Here is a 19333-nt window from a genome sequence, read left to right on the forward strand (position 1 = left end):
ATAGAATGGATAGTAGTTTTTCAAGAGGTTTTTGAGGTTTGCAACACAAGTTTTGCCATTTTTGTGTTAAAATTAGGATTTTTGTGCTTTTCTCAGCGACGCCAAAACTTGTTGTCAATTGTTTTATTGAATGCCGATATATGTGATATTCGTGGTTTTTTTTTGGTGATTTTTATTTTTGATGCGTTGAGGAGAATATACAAGTTTCGCAACATGAGATACATTGTATTTTTCTTAAGGGAGTATGTTTTCGTCAAACAAGGAGGGTTATTGTGTCATTTCAACAAATGAGAAGATTCACAACATTAATCCATATACCCAGTGTTCTCTCCTAAAAAAAATAAAGTAAAAAATATTCTAACAATGGATGTTGAGAAATTCTTAACAATGGAGGAAAAAGCTCACAAACGACAAACACTTACCATTTGGAGTAACCATGTCCTTAATACAAATCCAATACACAACTAGTATTTATTTTTCCAACTATATACTTGGAGTATGATTTTCTTAATATAAAAAGTTAGATAGGTTGATAATGTACATTGAGATCAACTAACAACTATAATAGTAAATATCGGTTATTTTTACGTTTTTCTCCCTTTCAAATTAATTGACACGTTTTAACTCACAAAGTCTAATTTGATTAGCTTATGACGACAATTCTTTCCCCAGCCCAACTCAAACACAAGTCCACAATTCTGAACTGGGCCAAGTTTGTGGCAACCACACTCACCTCGTTGCTCAATTGCGCATCATCTACACAAAACCATCGTTCTCTTTCTCTCTCTCTTTCCTCCCAAATCTCCATTGTTGAAGCTTCCATTTTCTCTCTCCTCCCAAAAATGTTCGCTCGTAGGGCAGCCCAACGGCTGCTGGAGATCCGTCAAGTTTTCCGTCAATCTCCTCAGGTTACTGCTAATTCCTCCATTTTTATCGTCGATTTTTGTTTTCTCTCTCCTCCATTTTCTACCAATCAAACGAAACGTCTGAATAATTTTCTCTCTCCTATTGTTATTTTTTGCAGGTTTCTCGATCCTTCTCATCTGCGCTCAACTACGTAAGTTCTTGATTTGTCATTTTTTCGGGTTGACCCGTTTACTTGAATTGCATTTTTTTGAGCTAAGTTTAATTATTTAGGTTTGTACTGGATTTTAATTTGTTTCATTTGATATGATTGACAGCACATTGATACACCGGATAACAATCCTAACAATCAATGGAAGTTCACTGAAACAAACAATCAAAAGGTGAATAATTTTTTTTTTATTTTGTGTTAATTTTACTTGAATTTCAACAATTTAGCTAATTTTATGCATTTTTCTGTTTCAATTTGGTGTTTATGAATGTAATTAATTATTCATAGATGGAGTATGATTTAAAAGTTAATTGGTATTAAGTGTTAGTTTCATGTAATATATTGCAAGTATTTACCAAGCTCATGATTAGTGTATATGATTGTACAATTTGTATGCATAGGATAATTTGATTTAGCTTATGAAGATAATTTTTTTCCACGAGTAATTCCGTAGCCAATTTTTACCCTGAGATGAGATACATTATGTACAATAGGCCAACGATCAATTATGGCATTGAGGTGTAGATGACATTGTATTCATCAAGGGATATAATGTTTACAAACTTAATGAACATGTAAAAACTATCGGACAACAAATTGAATACTTTAGTGCAGTCATCAAAGGTGTGAATGTGTTAAATTATAACACAAATGTATCCTAGTTGGCTGTAGCTCATTGTTATTATGAGAGCCCTTGAAAGTATGATATGCAAACCTTGGATCTAAGAAACATATGCTCTTATCCCTTGCCAACGAGAATGTAAAACGTATCCCCGAGAAGTTTGGACTATTCAAAATGTCAGGTTATGAATGCAAAAGATATTCTGATACCTAGAGACCTGTAGTTTATGATGAAGGGTTTGGCTCCAGAACTTAACCATTATTTTGTCTATGAACATTGGAAATTTGGGATGTTAGAATTCCTATGTCTTGTCCATCTTCCGTTGAAATTGGATCATCTCTCCATCCAACTACTTGAGGTGTTGATAAGACGTCTAACAGAATCTCATCCCTCGTATAAGGAGTTGTGTGTTCACATCAGTCTTTCAACATTATGTCATTCTGTTTGTACGAATATTTGCTTCAATCTTTCTCTATCCTCTCTACTAGGGGGTCTACCTGTTATTGATCTTTATTGCTTGCATTTATCTTTATGTTGCCCTACTCCCTCACCTCTTTTGCACTCTTCTTCCAGTTTCCTTTACCTAACTATTTATAATGGGGTGTTCTTGTACCACTCTTAGCGCTACTGTTTCAGTTGTTTGCCTTTTAGAAATTGTCTCTATACTACTTGGAAAGTTCTGACTAAAGTGTCATCTGCATAATACTATCTCAGAATATTGTCATTTGCATAAGCACTGTAAGATGGCTGTTTTTGCATCAGTTTTAACCTTAAACTCCTTTTCTGATTATCTATTCATTTTCATGTCAGATATGCTTTTAATTGTTTCCATGTAAACTTGAATTCTATTGTTGATGCCTTTAGTTTTAATTAATAAGAACAATTAGCATTACAACAATGACAGGCTATTTTCTCGAAATGTCTACATATCTAAACCTGTGCAGCGATTATATGTTTCAAGCTTTAATGGTGGCAAGTTATTTTAGCAGTGTTAGAGATGAGTTACGTTTATGACTTTTTAAATTTGATTGCAGGTGAAAGAAATATTGTCTTTCTACCCATCCAACTACAAGCAGTCTGCTGTCATTCCTTTGCTAGATCTTGCACAACAACAGCATGGAGGTTGGCTACCTGTTTCTGCTATGAATGAGGTATGCCTACAAAATGTCTTGCTTATGGTTTTGTTCTAAATATAATTTAATAATTTTCAAAAGATTTACTTATTTTGTTTAGAATATAATTTGGAGATTGTGATGGTAAGGAGGATTGAAGTGGTGCTAGAGTCATATAACATGGATGCAGTGATCTATAATGTATTGGATTGAATAATTTTCTTACATACTACTTGGCTGCAAGCCTACAGTGCTGAAGTGAACTTGATTTGAAGATTTTGAACACATAACCATCCCCCTCTCCCGTGGCCTCACCCAAAAAAGATGTTATTCACTATTAGGCTTGTTGCACTAATGTAGCCTCAATACTATATTTATATATTCTATGCTAGGAACTAGGGATATTTTTGATGCTCAAAGTCATGGATAATAAAATTTTGGAATTAAGAAGTAAAGTGTTTTAACATGTAATTGGAGTGTCAAATTTTGATATGCTGATATGGATATGGCCTCAGTTAAGTTACATGCTGTTCCTTGGGTTCTTCTTAAGTTATTGAATTGATTTTTCATTTTTGGAATAGAGATTGTTGGTTGAGGTTTCAGCAAATAACACTTATTCCATATATATATCCTGGGTATTTAATTCATTGAATATTTTGTAGCACAGTGTCTTGAATTGTGCACCAGATATCATAATTTTTTAGCATGCATGCTCTTTAGTCTTTACTGTCTATAGGGGAAATTAGTAAAGCTATGATGACTACCATTTGTTTTTAGTTTGCCAGAGCTGTGACTGACTCCTGACTCTGTCGATGTATTTTGAAAATTCACATCAATGTAGCAATCTGAGGAACACTTGGTTGTTCTTTCTACAAATATAAAGACACAACTGAATAATATCTCTAGCAATTTCTTTTGGAATAAGTAATTAGCTTCCTCGCATGAATGGATGAAATTAAGAGAGTGATTGCTGTTGTGTATTATGCAGGTAGCCAGGATTATAGAAGTCGCTCCTATCCGTGTATATGAGGTTGCAACTTTCTACTCGATGTTCAATCGAAGCAAGGTTTGAAATTAATGATTGGTTAATTTCCAATTGTATTATGGGATACTTTCCTCTTGCTTCATCAAATAATTGTCATTTATTCAGGTTGGAAAATATCATCTTTTGGTTTGTGGAACAACACCTTGTATGATCCGTGGTTCACGAGAAATTGAAGAAGCCTTATTGAATCATCTGGGGGTGAAGCGAAATGGTTAGTCGTGTGTATCTTTTTCTTAAAAGGTTTCTTAAAGACCCTCGATGATGAGATCAGGAATTGTTTCATAGTTTTTGTTTGTATTCTCATCTGCAGAAGTGACAAAGGATGGTCTTTTCTCTGTTGGAGAAATGGAGTGCATGGTGAATGCTTCCTCATTTTTCTGATTGTTTGATGCAGTTTATTGCACTTCTCTGACTTTGATTCTATATGAAGTAAGAAGTCACCTTGTGCTTTATATTAACAGGGATGTTGTGTGAATGCTCCTATGATAACCATTGCCGACTACTCCAATGGATCTGAAGGATATACCTACAACTACATTGTAAGGCTGCCTTTCTCACTGTTAAGTCATCAATTAAACAATTTAAGGCATATCTGGAAATTTATGTTTATGTCCTCTGTCAAATGCAGGAGGATGTCACTCCAAAGCGTGTTGTAGAAATTGTTGAAATGCTGAAGAGGGGAGAGAAGCCACCTGTAAGTCTACTCAGCTGACTTCTTTTTTTTTTTTTTCCCTTTCTCAATAAACCCCTGGACTACTGCTTTAAAGTTTTGTTTGTTTACTCTTATCATATAGCAAGGCTTATTTAGTGGACAATTAGGCAGAAGCTGATACTGTGAATTCTCTATTATTTAATATATCTTATGCTGTTATGCATGAAAAATGGAAGTGAATCATTTATAAATTTAGTCAGAATTTCGGAAAAAGTAGTAAGAGGCCAGATACAATCCTGGTCAAGCTGTCAATTTAGTTTGACATCCTAATTGTAGCATGACAAAGCTACATGTTCTTTCTGGTAGTCAATGTAAAAGAGAAAAAAGGATCTTCTGGAATCATATTTTTTATCCTAATAAGTTCTACGCTTGCAATATGTTTCTGTACAATCCTGATGAAATTATGATTGTGAGTAGCTCACTGTTACTCTATTACTCTAACTAGTTAGCCTCTATCCTCTACCTGTTTCTACCCATGTACCTAGGGTAACTTTCAGAGCTCAAAAACTCTCCCTGCAAGGCTGTAATTGCTGTATGGGAGTTTCTCATTCCATCTAATAGCTACAGCTAGTAGACCAAGTCTTTTCATGTCTAGAAACATCCCCGAGCTTTTTAATGGATAGCTACTGAAATAGTCTCATTACACGCTCCACAGCCCTAGGGTATGCAGTCTCTGTCATTCTTTATCATGTGTTATTTGATGTTGAAAGTGCTCTCAATCTCCTCCCTGATGCTGCAATTTTTGTTCATCACTGTTTTGTATTGCTGCCAACGCTTCATGTCATTGATCTTGATGCTCCTTTGATTTTGTTTTCTATGCTTCACTTCAGTGCTGGATATGAATGTTAATCTTTGGCATAATATTTTAATGAATTTGTTTTAATACTATCTTTTGTCGGTCTTCACAAACCAAAAACAACAATACATGAAAACACTACTAATATGCTCATGTCTTAGCGCCCATTATGGATTACAATAGTTATTTTGTATTTCAATACATATGCTAGAAATAGTAGCAACTACAATAACTACAGTATATATATTTACAAGGGCTGTGTGATTCTGAATTCTGCACAACCGTTAACTTCCGTTTAATTACAGTTACACCCCTGAAAATACCAGTTATGTTAGAAAACATTGCTTGCCATTCCCTGAAGACCTTTTAAAATACATGGTTGTGAAACTTTTGTACTTATAGATGCACCCAAAAACACTTGATGATACTTAGGGTTGGACACAAAAATGAAAGGAGAAATATTTTTCTAACTTTGATGTTGCCTTGAAGAGCATTTTTCATTTGTATCTGCTGTTCTTCCTTTATGCTGACTCTGCATAATGCATTTCTAACTTGACCCTCCTGTTAATCCTTCTCTGTAATTTTTTAAATATTATAGAGTGATGGGTGTCAAATAGATCCATGTAAATGCAATGCACTGCTCTTACTCTGATTTTCTGTTTCAGCCTGGCACCCAAAATCCAAACCGATTCAAATGTGCTCCAGAAGGAGGAAATAAAACATTGTTAGGTGAACCAAAGCCGCCTCCATGCAGGGATCTTGATGCTTGCTAAGGTGGCAGCTGCAGGACGATGCTTCAAATAACGCGATGTTTATTTCAACTATACACCATGTTGCTCTGAAGAGCTTGTAGCAATTTTTTTGTACTGATGCCATCGCTGTTTCCATTTTCACATATCTGGTGCTTTATTTTAGTTGTGATTTTAGGTGGCAGATTGTTGTACGGATGAGCTCTTGCCGACCTGCATGAGCCCCGTGTTTGGAAGAACATAATAATCCTCGTTACTCTGTATGTACTTCTGGTATTACATGTGGAAAAAGCTTTCAGTTGAATAGTGAATTTTTGGAGCTTGTTGTACTTCACCCTGTATTTGACTTGGTAACATGCATTACAACATCGCCAAACATTGATATTACCTTTACCCCTTCCATCAATTTTATATAGTTTATGAGGGTGGAGAAAAATTTAAAAAGAGTAGGGAGGAGGCATGAAGCTTAACGTTACGTTTCGCACTTAGGATGCGTGTATACACAAGTACAAGATTATCTATCTCTTAACTAAACTTTAGTGATAGCTGATAAGAATCCCAACCTTGGGCATGAAAGCTATTAGCTTATAACCTTATACCAATTGGGACGCTAAACATGTATACCTTGTTATTGTGGGTACTATTGTACTAGATAGTGGATGGATTTTTCCAATTTGATAACAATGAACAACTTTTGTATTCCCCTGGGTGTCATAGAGGTAGGTGCACCCAATGTAGCTTTTTTTTTGTTCATTTTGGGACCTCTTAGAGTCTTAGGGCTTGTTTGGTTGACATAATAAAACATGGGAATTGAAACTTCCTAGGAATTACAGATTTTGTATGTTGTTTGGTTGGCAAAAATTTGGTGATATGGGGGAAGTGGAACTTCCTAGGAATTTTGAGTTCCCACAAAATATAGGAATTCACTTACCTAACCCCCCTAGGTAAGTAGAAATTCCCTTGGGAAGTAACTTCCCTCATTGTTAACCAAACAATTTTTGGAAAATCCCATGAATTTGATTATAGGAATTAAATTCCCATATATTTGCAATTCATGGGAAATTCTAATTCCCTTGTCAACCAAACGACACCTTAGTTAGGGTTTATCTTTTTAAGTTTTTCACTAGGAAATTAGGGTTTGTCTTTCTAAGTTTACTAAGAACAAAAAAAATCTAGGAGGTCTCAAAAGGTGAAAAACAACACCTTTTGTATTCACTTGGGTGCACATAGAGTTCAACTTCCTAGTAGAGATCTACCTGATTCCGTCACTGTTAAGAGTTGCGCTTGATAGGGGTGTCCACTATTCGGAGTAAAATCAAAATCCAATTTTTATCTATCTAATCAAATTAACTAGTTTTAATTTTGTTTTTTTAAATTTTGTTTGGCTGGGAGTTAATTTGGCTCTGTTTTGTTTCTCCTAAATATTCAATCTTGGAGTAATTTATGTATTTTTTATTTTACTTTTTTGTTTGTTGATAAAAATTCGTGTTGCTAGCTCTATTTCGTTTTTTTGAATCGTAGTAGAAAGTAGAAAGCGCTACCCGCTACCTGAAGTACCGATTTCTATTTCTAAAAACCGCCACATCAAGTAGCGACTTCTCTCTCCACCAATAAAAAAAATAACGGTTTATTTTCCACTTGTTTACGTGGACTGAATTTAGGAAATTTATGAAAAAATGACCGCAATTTGGAAATTGGATCTTTTGATAGCATTATATAGGGAAAGGTCTTATAAATAAATAATCGCTTTCACAATCACAAAAAAACCCACAAATACCGCCTATACGGCATTGAAGGAAACAATCGTCCCCAAGCTTTGGCGCCGAGACAAACACAAAAAAACACAGAAAGCCAAATATTCAACACAAAAATGGCAACATTAACAACAACTTTGTGTTGCAAACTTCAAAATCCTTTGAAAACCCTAATACCCATTTCATGTTCATCTCCATTAACCCCTTCAATTATCTCATTTTCTCTGAGGCAAAATATCAAACACTTGGTGTGCAAGACATTGCCGCGATGTTCATTGGACAACCGAGACTCCTACGAGTCTTCTGGAACATACCCACGACCCTCCGACATTCAGTGGAAGAAAGAACTCTGTAATTCTGTTCAACTTATTGGCATTGTTGCATTGCCTGTTCAATTTAATCAACTTAGCTCTGGCAAAGTTGTTGCTTCCACCCGTCTTGCTGTTCGGAAATCTCCCACTGATACTAGTTGGTACTTTTAAATTTCGCATCTTTTTTGGATAATGATTTAAATTTTCTTAGTATATGATTTGGTTTTATGAATTTCATTGCATTGCTCTGATTATAGCAATTGAGTTTGTGTAATTTGGTGTTTTCATAGTCAGTGGGCAATTGGGATAGTGCTGGAATTTGGAAATGGTTAATACTTAATCGAGCAAGTGAAAGAAAGTCGTATGATTTCGTTATCGTGTTTATCTAGTGCTGGGACAAGAGTCACTAGATAGATTGTGTATTTGTGTGAGGGAACAACTAAATTGAGATTTTGTTTGTAGTTGGTGTTTAGTTCCCAAAGGTTATGAGATTTAGACATGACTTTGAATTTGGCTCTTTCAATTTATATAATGTTTAGGGTGTAATTTAAAGGACCAAATTTTGTGTAGGATTACTTTGTTGAGAATAAAGAGTGTAATTACCATAGACACTTGTTAATTTTCAAATGAAATGCTTGGTGCTTATTAGAGTTTGAGTATTTCTTTATGGAACCTTTGGGAGCCGGATATGAGGTGTTGGTGACAGTAGTTGGAGAAGAGATGTTGGTGACTTAATGGGTCAAATTGGCATTCGTAGAGTATAGTGGTTATGGACATGGATTGTGCGACTTCTCTAGATTTTGAATAGAATTATCTAGACGTGATAAAACGGAAATAGTATTCATGTAACAAGGGAAAAGAAGGTTTGGATATTTCGGTTGATTTATCATGTATAAAAGCAATAGCTTTGGCAGCTGTTATTGTAGGTAAGGCAAATCTATGTTTGAATTCCAATGTGTTTGCATTTTATTTTTTTATTTTATTTGTTTAAAGAATGCTTGAATTTATATGAAGCTTTTTAAGCATAGTCCCTTGCTCATATCCATGGCAGTGCTTGTCCAGCTTCAAACATATTAATTTCTTTATATACTCCCATTACCACGTCTTACCACTTCAAAAATGGGATTGAATGGTAATGGGAATTTAGGAACAAACACTCTTTGTTTGGGGATGTTGACATTGGCATTTGCATGTAACTTCCTTTATAAACACTGTACTGTATGAAGTCATCACTATTTCCGCCTACCAATCGGGTGATGAAATTATCCTCAAGATTGCACTCATGTTTCTCTTGGATTCTTGAGATCATGTCTCCCTTCAAGTTAAGGTTACTGATGTAGGCATGCTATGATCTGATGGGGCTTAGTTGGTCACAGTAGGGGTACTATGCCAGTATAATTGTTTGCTGCATTGCTCCATCAATAGAATACCCTTGCAATATGAAAAGCGATAGGAGTTGAGAGTAAAGTTGGCACTTTGGAGGTTCTGAGTATTGCTGTGAGTTCAGAGCAAAATATAAAGTTTCATGGAGATTTAGAGGAACACACATGTCAGAGAGAGATTTCTGGGATTTCCATGCGCACACTAATGAGTGCTCTAGATATGTAAAGAGAGTTAGATTTATAAGTGTGGCTAAACTCTCCAGCTAATAGCTAAGAGCTTTTGGGTTGGCATGGGATTTGGCTAATTCATTGTCCATCTTTGTCAAATGCAATTGGATTCTGAAGATTACTTTCAGTTTGTGTAGTAAAGTAAACTAGGGATGTTATTGGTTGCACTGACCCAATAATTTCCAGGTTGTTTAATTATTCATTGTATACTTGTACTCTCTTAAGGGACTTTGTGTTTCTGATGATTACCCTTTTCTTTATTTAAAATCTTTTAGTAAAATATGCGTGTTTCAGCTAGAAATTTGCATCAAGTAACTTAGCTACTTTTTGTCTTAGTTACTGCCAAAATTCAGCTATGTGTACTTTGTAGTTTGCCATTGATTGCATGTCAAAAACACTTCTTGCACCTCTTGCCAGAACCAAGACCCTTATAAAAGACTACACTGTGGGTAAATGGAAAAGTGAATTGTATGTTCAGCATTTGATTTGATTTAATCCCACTCATGGGATTAAGGCATTGATTGGTTTGATTCGTCAAATGCAAACTAAAACCTTTTGTGGTAAAAGTATTAGTCTCTTTTTTGACTGATGAAGTAAGTCAATTGTACTTGTGTTGTAGGATCAATTTGACATTTTGGGAAGATCTGGCACATGTAGCTCATCAGCATTTGGAGAAAGGTCAGCAGATATATGTCTCTGGCCGTCTGGTGTCAGATACTGTTGAAAGTGAAGATGGGAAACAACAGACTTACTACAAGGTTAGTTATGTATGATTATAATTCTTGCACCTTGCTTCATAGCTTTGTATATGGTTTTCTAATATGCAGACTCATAATTTATGATTCTCAGGTAGTTGTTCAGCAACTAAACTTTGTTGAAAGGAACTCTTCTTCTCCAGTGGTCTTATATGATGGCAGCCCTGGTTCAACAACAGGTGATTAATTTATTTAGCACAGTTGCATGGGCATGATTTTGGAATTGTCTTTTTTATTTTGAATGTTTCAGCTGACATGATATTTTATTTTATTTTTTCCCTACAGTTGGGAAGTTTGACAACTCTGCTTCAACTAATAAGCTTTCCACTCAAGAGCTATGGCAAGCATTTTTTGCCAATCCAACAGAATGGTGGGACAATAGGAAGAATAAGGTAGTCCATTGAGCTATGTGTTGTTTTCTGATTGCTTTCATTGCTAGGTCAAATATGAACGCTCTTAAGGACAGAGAGGGAGTATTATATTGGAAAGTGATAGAGTATAAAACATATTCCTGGGCCTCAACCATAAGCTTAAGCTTTTGGTTGAGTTGGTCCACTAACATGGTATCAGAGCCAGCGTGACATAAAGGTCACGGGTTCGAATCTCATCCACCCCTCCTTCAAAGTGGAATTAATTCGCGCCAGATATGGGTGGGCCTGTGTTGCATCCACATTTCAAGTCCAAAGGGCTTTTCATGTGAGGGGGAGTGATAGAGTATAAAACATATTCCTGGGCCTCAACCATAAGCTTAAGCTTTTGGTTGAGTTGGTCCACTAACAGAAAGGCCTTAGAGAAATGGGTTCAAATCTTCTAAAACCTTGCCTCTAAATTCCTATTGTGAACATATGGTGGTGGTATAAAGGCATGAGTTAAGAGAGCCATTAACATGACTCTAAAAGCATAGTTTTTGATTTCTGAATGAGAACTTGCATTTCTGTGCAAAAATATCTCTTATGTGTGCGCTCTGAGCTTTTTGATTCATCTTTGACCCAATTTTGGGAGTGGTTTTGGAATGTGGTTTACTGATGTAGTTAGCAATTTTAGTGTCTTCCTTCCAACAAAAACTCGAAAAGGCAAATTATTATTGAAAATAATCACCTTAGTGCTTATTAAAGGACCACATATGTTTTGCATTGTAGCCTTTTAAGTTAGGCTCCGTTTAAGCCGATTTTATGACTAGTGATGTTCATTTTCTCATTGCTGACTTGATAGTCTTTTTCCTATAGTTCTATTGAGAGAATCCCCGAAATAGTCACAATAATTATTGCATACATTTGAGCATCTGAAATGACACTAGGATCTTCAAAGTCTCATAGGCATTGAGTTGCAGTGCGGGTGCTTTTGCTGGTTGGGGTGTAAGGACCAGTGAGGTGGCTTTGAGTTGCCATGACAGGGGCTTAAGCAACACATGGTGCCTGCTCTTTAATTTTTTTCTAAAATATACGATTAGCATCTTGAAGGTCTCGTGGGTGTGGGCTATTTCTGTAGGATAGCTTCACAAAGTGCTATATTGGATGTGGTGTCTTGTTGTGGTTTTGATAGGCATGTGGGGCCTTCAGTGAAAGCTTGTTATTAATATACGTAGGTTTTTATCAAGATTTCGTTGGAAGCGCTGACATGTCCAAAATGGTGATTGGTTTTACTCCATAAAATAGACTTTTCCTTGGTTAATTACTTGCTTGATGTCATCTAGGGTCATATGGTCACTTCACCAACTTTGGGAATCTTTGTCAAGCTCCACTTGGGAACAACTTTTAGGGTCTCCTGAGTATTGAGTTAGCTGTTCAGAAGGAGGGGGATGGCAGAGGGGAAAGAGGAGGGGCGGTTGGGGGGGGGGGGGATCTGTGTAAAGACTAATCTATTGATTTGATGGCTACTAGAGGGGTAGAGCCACCGGCAATCTGTAGGACTGCCGTTTGTTATCTCGAATTCGTGATTGCTAATGCCTAACAGAGCCATTTGATACCTCAAGGGTCTTCTATTGTTCTTAAATACTTAGTGAAATTTGTGAATTGTGTTTTCCCCCTTCAGTTTGTAGCAGTGTTACTGGACAATATTGATATGGGTTTAATGATGTATGTTTAAGGCCATCTATGATAATCCTGACCATCAGGGGATACTCACTTTAGGAGAAAGTCCATTGCATCTTAACATATAAAGACATGATTCAAAACTTAAGAAGTACGAAATTAACTTTATAGAAGGCAGTTTAGGTCATCTATTTTTCTCATGTCCATCTTTTGACCTTAGGTGGCATTAAGACCCTTTACCCAGATTTGTGAATTTTTCTTCAACTTTTAAAAGGGCATGACAAGTGTGAGTTATAGCCTTCGAAATTGGATTCACCATGAATAAATTTGTAGCTTTGATTGCTATTTGGGATTCTATAATCTATAGTGAGTGCAAATCTGCAATCCTCCCGATTTCAGGTGTTATCTGGGTGCTGACTTGGTTTTGCAGCATGGGTAATATGCTTCACTATTCATTGTGTAATTCCTTGCATGAAAACTTGATATTACTTGAAATTCATAGTGTACATATTGATTTCTTGAAAAGGTAATTATCCTATGTATATAACTTGTGGCAGGGTCTCACCAATGGAGTGCTAAACTGCTAATTCTCCACTAAATCTTCTGTAACTTGGGTTTTGTAATTTTGTTCCATTTCTTGAAAAACCATTATCTGAAATTTTGTAAATTAAGTGAAGTTATTGGAACTTGTGTGAATTTTTTCAAAAATTATTTAGTTGTGAATTGAACTTTGATGGTTCATACCCGGGCTTATTGGAGCTTATCAGAAGTTAATGTAACTTTTTTGGACTTTTTTTTTATATTAAAGTGAATGAACAAAGTGCTGGATGTTGGATTACACGATCATGACGAGCCTCACGTTGCTAACACCTCATCTGAGATTCATGGCTCATGTTATTGTCCATTCTCTGAGTGCCTTTTTTTTTTTGGGTGTGTGTGTGTGTGTTTGTTTTTGGAGCTTAAGGTTCTTTCCAAAAAAATCTTTTTGACAAAATGTGTAAACCCTTAACAAGGTCTCAGGGGTGCAAGTTATGTAACTTTCAATATTGATTTTACTGAAGCTAATTTTAGATTCATTGTCATTTGCAATGTTAAGCTCTTAATGATGAAAGCCTTCCCTTTATAATTATATTGAACTACAAAGTATAAGAAATTTTTATGATACTTAAGTGAGATGGTCTGTTTAAAAAATAAACAGTTTTGAGTTTATATTTACATTACTGAATCAGTTTGTTTCCAATTTAGTTGGACGTTATCTAACTTATCTTAGACACTGCAGTAGTTCAGTGAGTACATTGTTTTAGTAATATACAAGTATCAATTTTGTCATTTTACATTTCTGGATTGTCCACCGTGCACTTTTGTTTAGTGTTCTGTTTTGTTGAAAGTTTTCTTTATGGGTCTCTTGGATTATTTCCGTGATAGTTTCAGCTAGTAGAAGGTTTAGTCATTTAATTCCTGCCTATATGGATTCTGCCCTTGTTGGGATGGTGCTGATTTAATTTGGATTTGTTCAATTCCTCACTTGTTGCTGCTGATATCTGTTATGCAGAAAACTCCCAAATATCCTGATTTCAAGCACAAAGACACTGGCGAAGCTCTGTGGGTGGATGCCAGGTATAATCCTCCATGGGTGAAATCTCAATTGGAAATATTGGATTCGAGAATGCAATCTTTTCAAAAGCAGGAAGACTCAAGTTTTTCCAGTTATTTCAATGGTGGTTACTAGATGCTGCGACATCTTTGCTGCTATTGGATCACTTCTGTATAATTACATGCTCATTTATTGTCCATTTCTGCCCCTTTGTAGGTTGATTTATGAACTTTGAGCTTAGCACCTTTCTATTGTACAGTATGTTATGGTATTAGTGTGTGTGTGTGTGTGTGTGTGTGTGTTTTTCGTAGCCTTTTAGTGTTATGTACATTTTGCCCGGAGTCTATCTTTATGTGAACTTGTTATCACTAATCTATTCTGAAAAAAATCTTGTTGAGTTGTGATGAATTTTGTGCAGTATTTAATACCAGTATTTTTTTTTTTCACTTGACTTTTGGTTGAATACAAATATTGTGGAAGATCAAGTTGCTGTCAAAAGTTGATGGATACCCAAATAATATCACATGATAATATTGTATATTGTTGGCAGGATGCTAACATGTCTAAATGGTAAAGAATATAAACCCTCAATGACATTTTTCTTCTCACCCTTTTTTCAGGATATGATTTCATTCTTCCTATTCATAGTTTTACTGGTTTAATTACCGAGACAGTGATTTGTTTCTTTGGTTGTTCTAATGACATGGCTGATCCTCTATTTCCCTTAAAGCCTTCTTTATTAAGTAGGAGAGTAATTCTCTGGTCTGTGATAGCTTAGCGTTCGACATGCTTTTCTGACTTCTGAGCTGTGTTTCTTAGTGACTTGAACCTACTTGACAAAGAAGGGGGGGAATCAGTTGGTCACACTAAATTTTTGCCCAGAAATGAGTGTAACTGCAGATAACTGGATCTCTTTGTCTGTTACTTTCGTCTGGCAATAATCAAACCCTTGTATTTATGGTGAGCCACTGAATCTGTCTAAGGTCGGGTCGATGTACTGACAGTTTGGTTTTCAGTTAGCTTTTAATGGTTTTATAAAGCCCTGTTGTGCGTCCCTAAGCTTTAAGGGTAGTTTGACCAACTAATCTCACATTCACATACACTGTACTTTTCTTCATTATACTTTATCATCAATGTTTGAAGGATTAGTGTTGGCTTCCTTGTGAACAAAGTACCTTTTAAGAAGGGTCAACCTTATAATCACTCTTAATTATTTTCAGATCTAGTTTTGATTTGTTGTAGTCATTTTTTGTTAATGAAGTAATGTCACCATACAACTTGCAATGTTCCTGCCTATTTTTTGCACTGCACATGGATAACAAGTTATTGATGGAAATGGCTACAAAATCTTTTAGCAGTGAGTATAATGAACTTAGTCTGGTTTGATCATAAATTACGCTAGTTTAGCAAATTATCCTCTGTAACGATTTCATGTAACTGGGATTTAGTTATGATAACTGATCGTAAATCCACTATACGGTCCATGAACTTTATGATGACATTTTATGTTACAGTTTAGGGCAGTTTGAATATTGTCTCTTTAGGTCATGTTTGATACTTTTTCTTACAGTACGTTGTGGCAATGGCAGCGCCAGCAATTTCTTAATTTTGGAATAATGATGATACCTCTTTTATATTAAAGACATAGGAGTATGTCCTGCTAAAGTGCTACGGCTAGTCCCTTGCTATGTCTGTGACGGAACTTCCTGCTTCTGCTTATCAGTAGCAATTTGGTAGAATAGATGACTGCATGAACCTTCATCTAGCTTCTTTCTAATACTTTATAGTTCTATGGGCTCTTTAGTCTGACTAAATGTAGTCTGAGAAAAGTGTGGTATGTGCTACTTGGACTTGAAACAAGAACTGAACAGTAGATTTGTACAGATGCAGGTAATAAACATCTGTTGCTAAGGCTTTCTCATTCTTACTTCTGATATTCTGGTCTAGTTGAAGTGATCCTAGTGTCATGTTACACTCAGGGGGTGAAGTAGAAAGAATTTAGAACTAGACACTCTACTTTGGAATGAAGAGTCTGTGTAACTTAGACTACGATTTTTACTATGATTAATTTAAAAAACCCTTGCCTCTACAGATGTCTGAACTCAACGAACATTTGGGATATGATTCTATGGATTTGTTTCCGACTTCCAAATATATCTGTGTTGTCGCCAAATTTAGCTAAATTTTCTTCAATCTCATGTTTCCTTTTTCTGTGAGATGATGTTCATGACATGGTTGCTTTTTAATATTAGAAAGTTTAAACTTTTCAGGTGCTGGATCTTAATTTGTTGAAATAATTTTGTTTCTGCGAAAATCAAAGAAAGTAAATTCTGAGGATATCTGAATTCTGAAATGCAAGTATTGCTATAGGAAATGGAGGAACACTTTAGAACATAAAGAGTATATATCATGTCAACAATGTCATTGTTACTTTTGGCTTTTTTCTGTCATATCTATATTTCTTGCATTTGTACAATTGAATCTTAGGCAAATACATATATATCCAAAGTATAAAAAACAGTACAGGTTTTGACTTTTGTTATCAGTTTGTTGCTGCAAAACCAGAATGAAACTCAAAACCATCCAAGAAGGTCACAAGAAACCAAAATAGAAAACAAAATGAAAAAAAAAAAGGGAAGAAAAAAAATAAGAAGAAAAATCTGATCTGACAATTCCCTGTATGTGTTCCTAAGCCTCTCTTTCAGAAAGACACAAAGTAAAAAAAAAAAAACCTCGAGCAGAAGCTTTTTTTTGTTTGTTTGATAATCTGCTGATTCTATATGTTGTGAGTTTTAAAGATTGATAATCTGCTCATGTATTTGTTTTTTTTTTATAGACATCCAAGTCCCTTCGCTTCTGAAGATTTCATGATCCGAAGCCTTTTGCAGGAGGTGATGAACATCTCCCATGGTACATCTCCAACCAGCATCCAGTCACCGTCCTTGTCTTCGTAGGTGGGTGCTACATCGGATCCATTATATCCGTCTCTTTCAGAGTATTGTCCGATACAGATCTTGAACATACTTTCCATAGCCTTTAACAGCTCTGGATAACTCTGGTACATCTTCAGGTCAATCTTCCTCAGGTATGGAGCTCCATCCATGCTTACTTTCACAAACATCCCGGATGCATCAGACTCGCTTTTCTTGGTCTGAAGGGTGTTCTTTCTGTATGAACGGATTGGTGGCCATCCAACAATTTGTGCCCTGCAAATTTTATGATGAAACACGTTTAGTTTTCGATTCATTTCGTGTTATTATTATTGTTTGATTGATTATTAGTCTGCATTTTGTTATTTTTTTTTTAGGTATGATTTATGAATCAGAACTTACTTGGAAGGAGGGGGGCAATCTTCATTTCTAGCATCAGAAACACTAGAATTGTTTGTTGAAGAGGAATCCGCAGGAAGTTGATCAGGTGATGATCTCTTGATACTTCTAGCCACATTATTAGAGTTAGATTGATTTTCAGGCTCTTTGCTCCCTGGTAATCCTAACCTGAGCTCAGTTGCTTCGAGATGGAGGTCGTTTTCGTATGTCTCAGACCTTGCCATTGTTTCTTGATCGATGATATTCTTAGAACTAAAATCAGATCAATCCTTGTTAGAGAAACGAAAGACTCCGAGTTTGGTTTGTTGGTTGATGAACTGTTTGATCAATATGAATATGACAGTTGCTAATGATCAGAGAAGAAAACTCCTTTAGGCTATTTCAAAGCTTGAGAGAATGAAATATGTGCTGAGTTGTGATGAGGAGATAGGAAGAGGAGGAATACTATTATATAAAAGAGATTGATTAGGCAAGGGAGACAGAATAAAACACACATCTAAGTCGGAATTTATTCTGCTTTCTAAGGGGAATTATTTATTTAGCCATCCACACTAGAAAAGCTAATCCGGGGCCACGCGCCTCGTGTGGACCGTCTGATCACAAGGGTCGGTGGGGAAGACCCTTAGATGGATGACCCAAACCCAAAGCACAAGCAGTGTTATATGATCTTTAGTCCTGTGGGGTTTAGTTTATGGTTAAGGGTCTTCTTTTGTGTTTACCTTTGTTTATGGGCACAATATAAAACAGCTAATGGGTGTTGGGATATTGCATTGTGGTGAGGAGACAGTGGAGGGACAAAGAACAACCCAATTAGTCTAGAAGACTGTGGACCCAGTTTCGAATCAACGGGCGATATGGATCCTTGATTCGATTTTAGAGCCGTTGGATCACGAGGAGAGAGACACCGAGACCTTGCTCACCATGTGATCAAAGTCCCCACATGGATGATGATGGATGTTGCAATTGCATACCAATGTTGAGAGCATGACCATGTGGTTTAGAGGTTATGTTTATATTAAGGGACCTCTTCTTTGGGTAATACTATTGATTATTGATTTTTCTTGTTTTGCCCTTGACATGTGGGGTTTCAGTTTAGGTGATACCCTAATTTATTGCAGTTTGCTAACTCATCAGACATTTTAGACTTTGACTTATTATTGCAGTCTCAATTATTATCATATTCTACTGTTATATGTTAGTCTGTTATTTAACTCATTGAACCTGTGTTTTAATTCCTGTTTCTGGGTGAATTCCAGTCAAATTTGCTTAGCACCCTTTTGTTGAACATCTTTTTGAATTCAATCAATTTCGTTAATTATTAGCCAAATGTATAAAGAAGGTTCCTACGAACTTTCTCATGTTTCATTCTGCTAAATTTGCAAGATTTTCAGTTTCAGGTGCCTTCAATTATACTATTACTAGTATAAAAGTTTTGAGATAATTATTTGATATAGGAAGTTTCATCTGCATAATCCCCTTTTCTTTCCTAGTGGAAGTTGTATATATGACTCATAACTAGTTATAACTTACTGATATTTTAGTAACTGCTCTAGACCTCTAGTTCTTAACATATTAAACTGTCATATCCTGAAAGGCCTGTAACGATATTCTGCGTTGGACCAAGCTAGAACTCGACATGTCATTTTCGGAAGTTTCGGAATCTGATACTCTTACTATATAAAACTATTGTAAATCTTGGATTTTAGATTATGTAGTTGAGCAGTTGAGCTGATAAACTATCACTCCTAAGGGTGTGACTATTGGGCTTGACATGATGGTATATAATCTGATTTTGAACCGACCTGAACGAGCTGATTTTAGTTACTCATGTGTTTTAAA

At 35.8% G+C, this 19333-nt stretch overlaps 3 protein-coding genes across 3 annotated transcripts; 2 read left to right on the forward strand and 1 right to left on the reverse strand.

Moving 5' to 3' along the window:
* Nucleotides 1-751: 751 nt before the first annotated feature.
* LOC145591018 (NADH dehydrogenase [ubiquinone] flavoprotein 2, mitochondrial-like) lies at nt 752-6440 on the forward strand. The gene is made up of 10 exons (XM_081647409.1): nt 752-908; nt 1025-1057; nt 1182-1247; nt 2732-2848; nt 3798-3875; nt 3960-4065; nt 4165-4211; nt 4316-4393; nt 4483-4548; nt 6028-6440. The coding sequence occupies exons 1-10, from the start codon at nt 843-845 to the stop codon at nt 6133-6135; spliced, it is 765 nt and encodes a 254-aa protein (XP_081503535.1). The 5' UTR covers nt 752-842; the 3' UTR covers nt 6136-6440.
* Nucleotides 6441-7845: 1405 nt separating this feature from the next.
* Nucleotides 7846-14573, forward strand: LOC145591029 (protein OSB1, mitochondrial-like). Its single transcript, XM_081647420.1, has 5 exons — nt 7846-8337; nt 10406-10544; nt 10636-10720; nt 10827-10933; nt 14124-14573. The coding sequence occupies exons 1-5, from the start codon at nt 7982-7984 to the stop codon at nt 14298-14300; spliced, it is 864 nt and encodes a 287-aa protein (XP_081503546.1). The 5' UTR covers nt 7846-7981; the 3' UTR covers nt 14301-14573.
* Nucleotides 14574-16568: 1995 nt separating this feature from the next.
* On the reverse strand, nt 16569-18185 carry LOC145604203 (auxin-induced protein 22D-like). The gene is made up of 2 exons (XM_081660145.1): nt 17498-18185; nt 16569-17371 (listed from the first exon to the last, which is right to left on the reverse strand). The coding sequence occupies exons 1-2, from the start codon at nt 17716-17718 to the stop codon at nt 16996-16998; spliced, it is 597 nt and encodes a 198-aa protein (XP_081516271.1). The 5' UTR covers nt 17719-18185; the 3' UTR covers nt 16569-16995.
* Between the last annotated feature and the right edge of the window lie 1148 nt (nt 18186-19333).

The sequence above is a fragment of the Chenopodium album genome, chromosome 2, assembly GCF_948465745.1.
Source record: "Chenopodium album chromosome 2, dcCheAlbu1.1, whole genome shotgun sequence".
NCBI lineage: Eukaryota > Viridiplantae > Streptophyta > Magnoliopsida > Caryophyllales > Amaranthaceae > Chenopodium > Chenopodium album.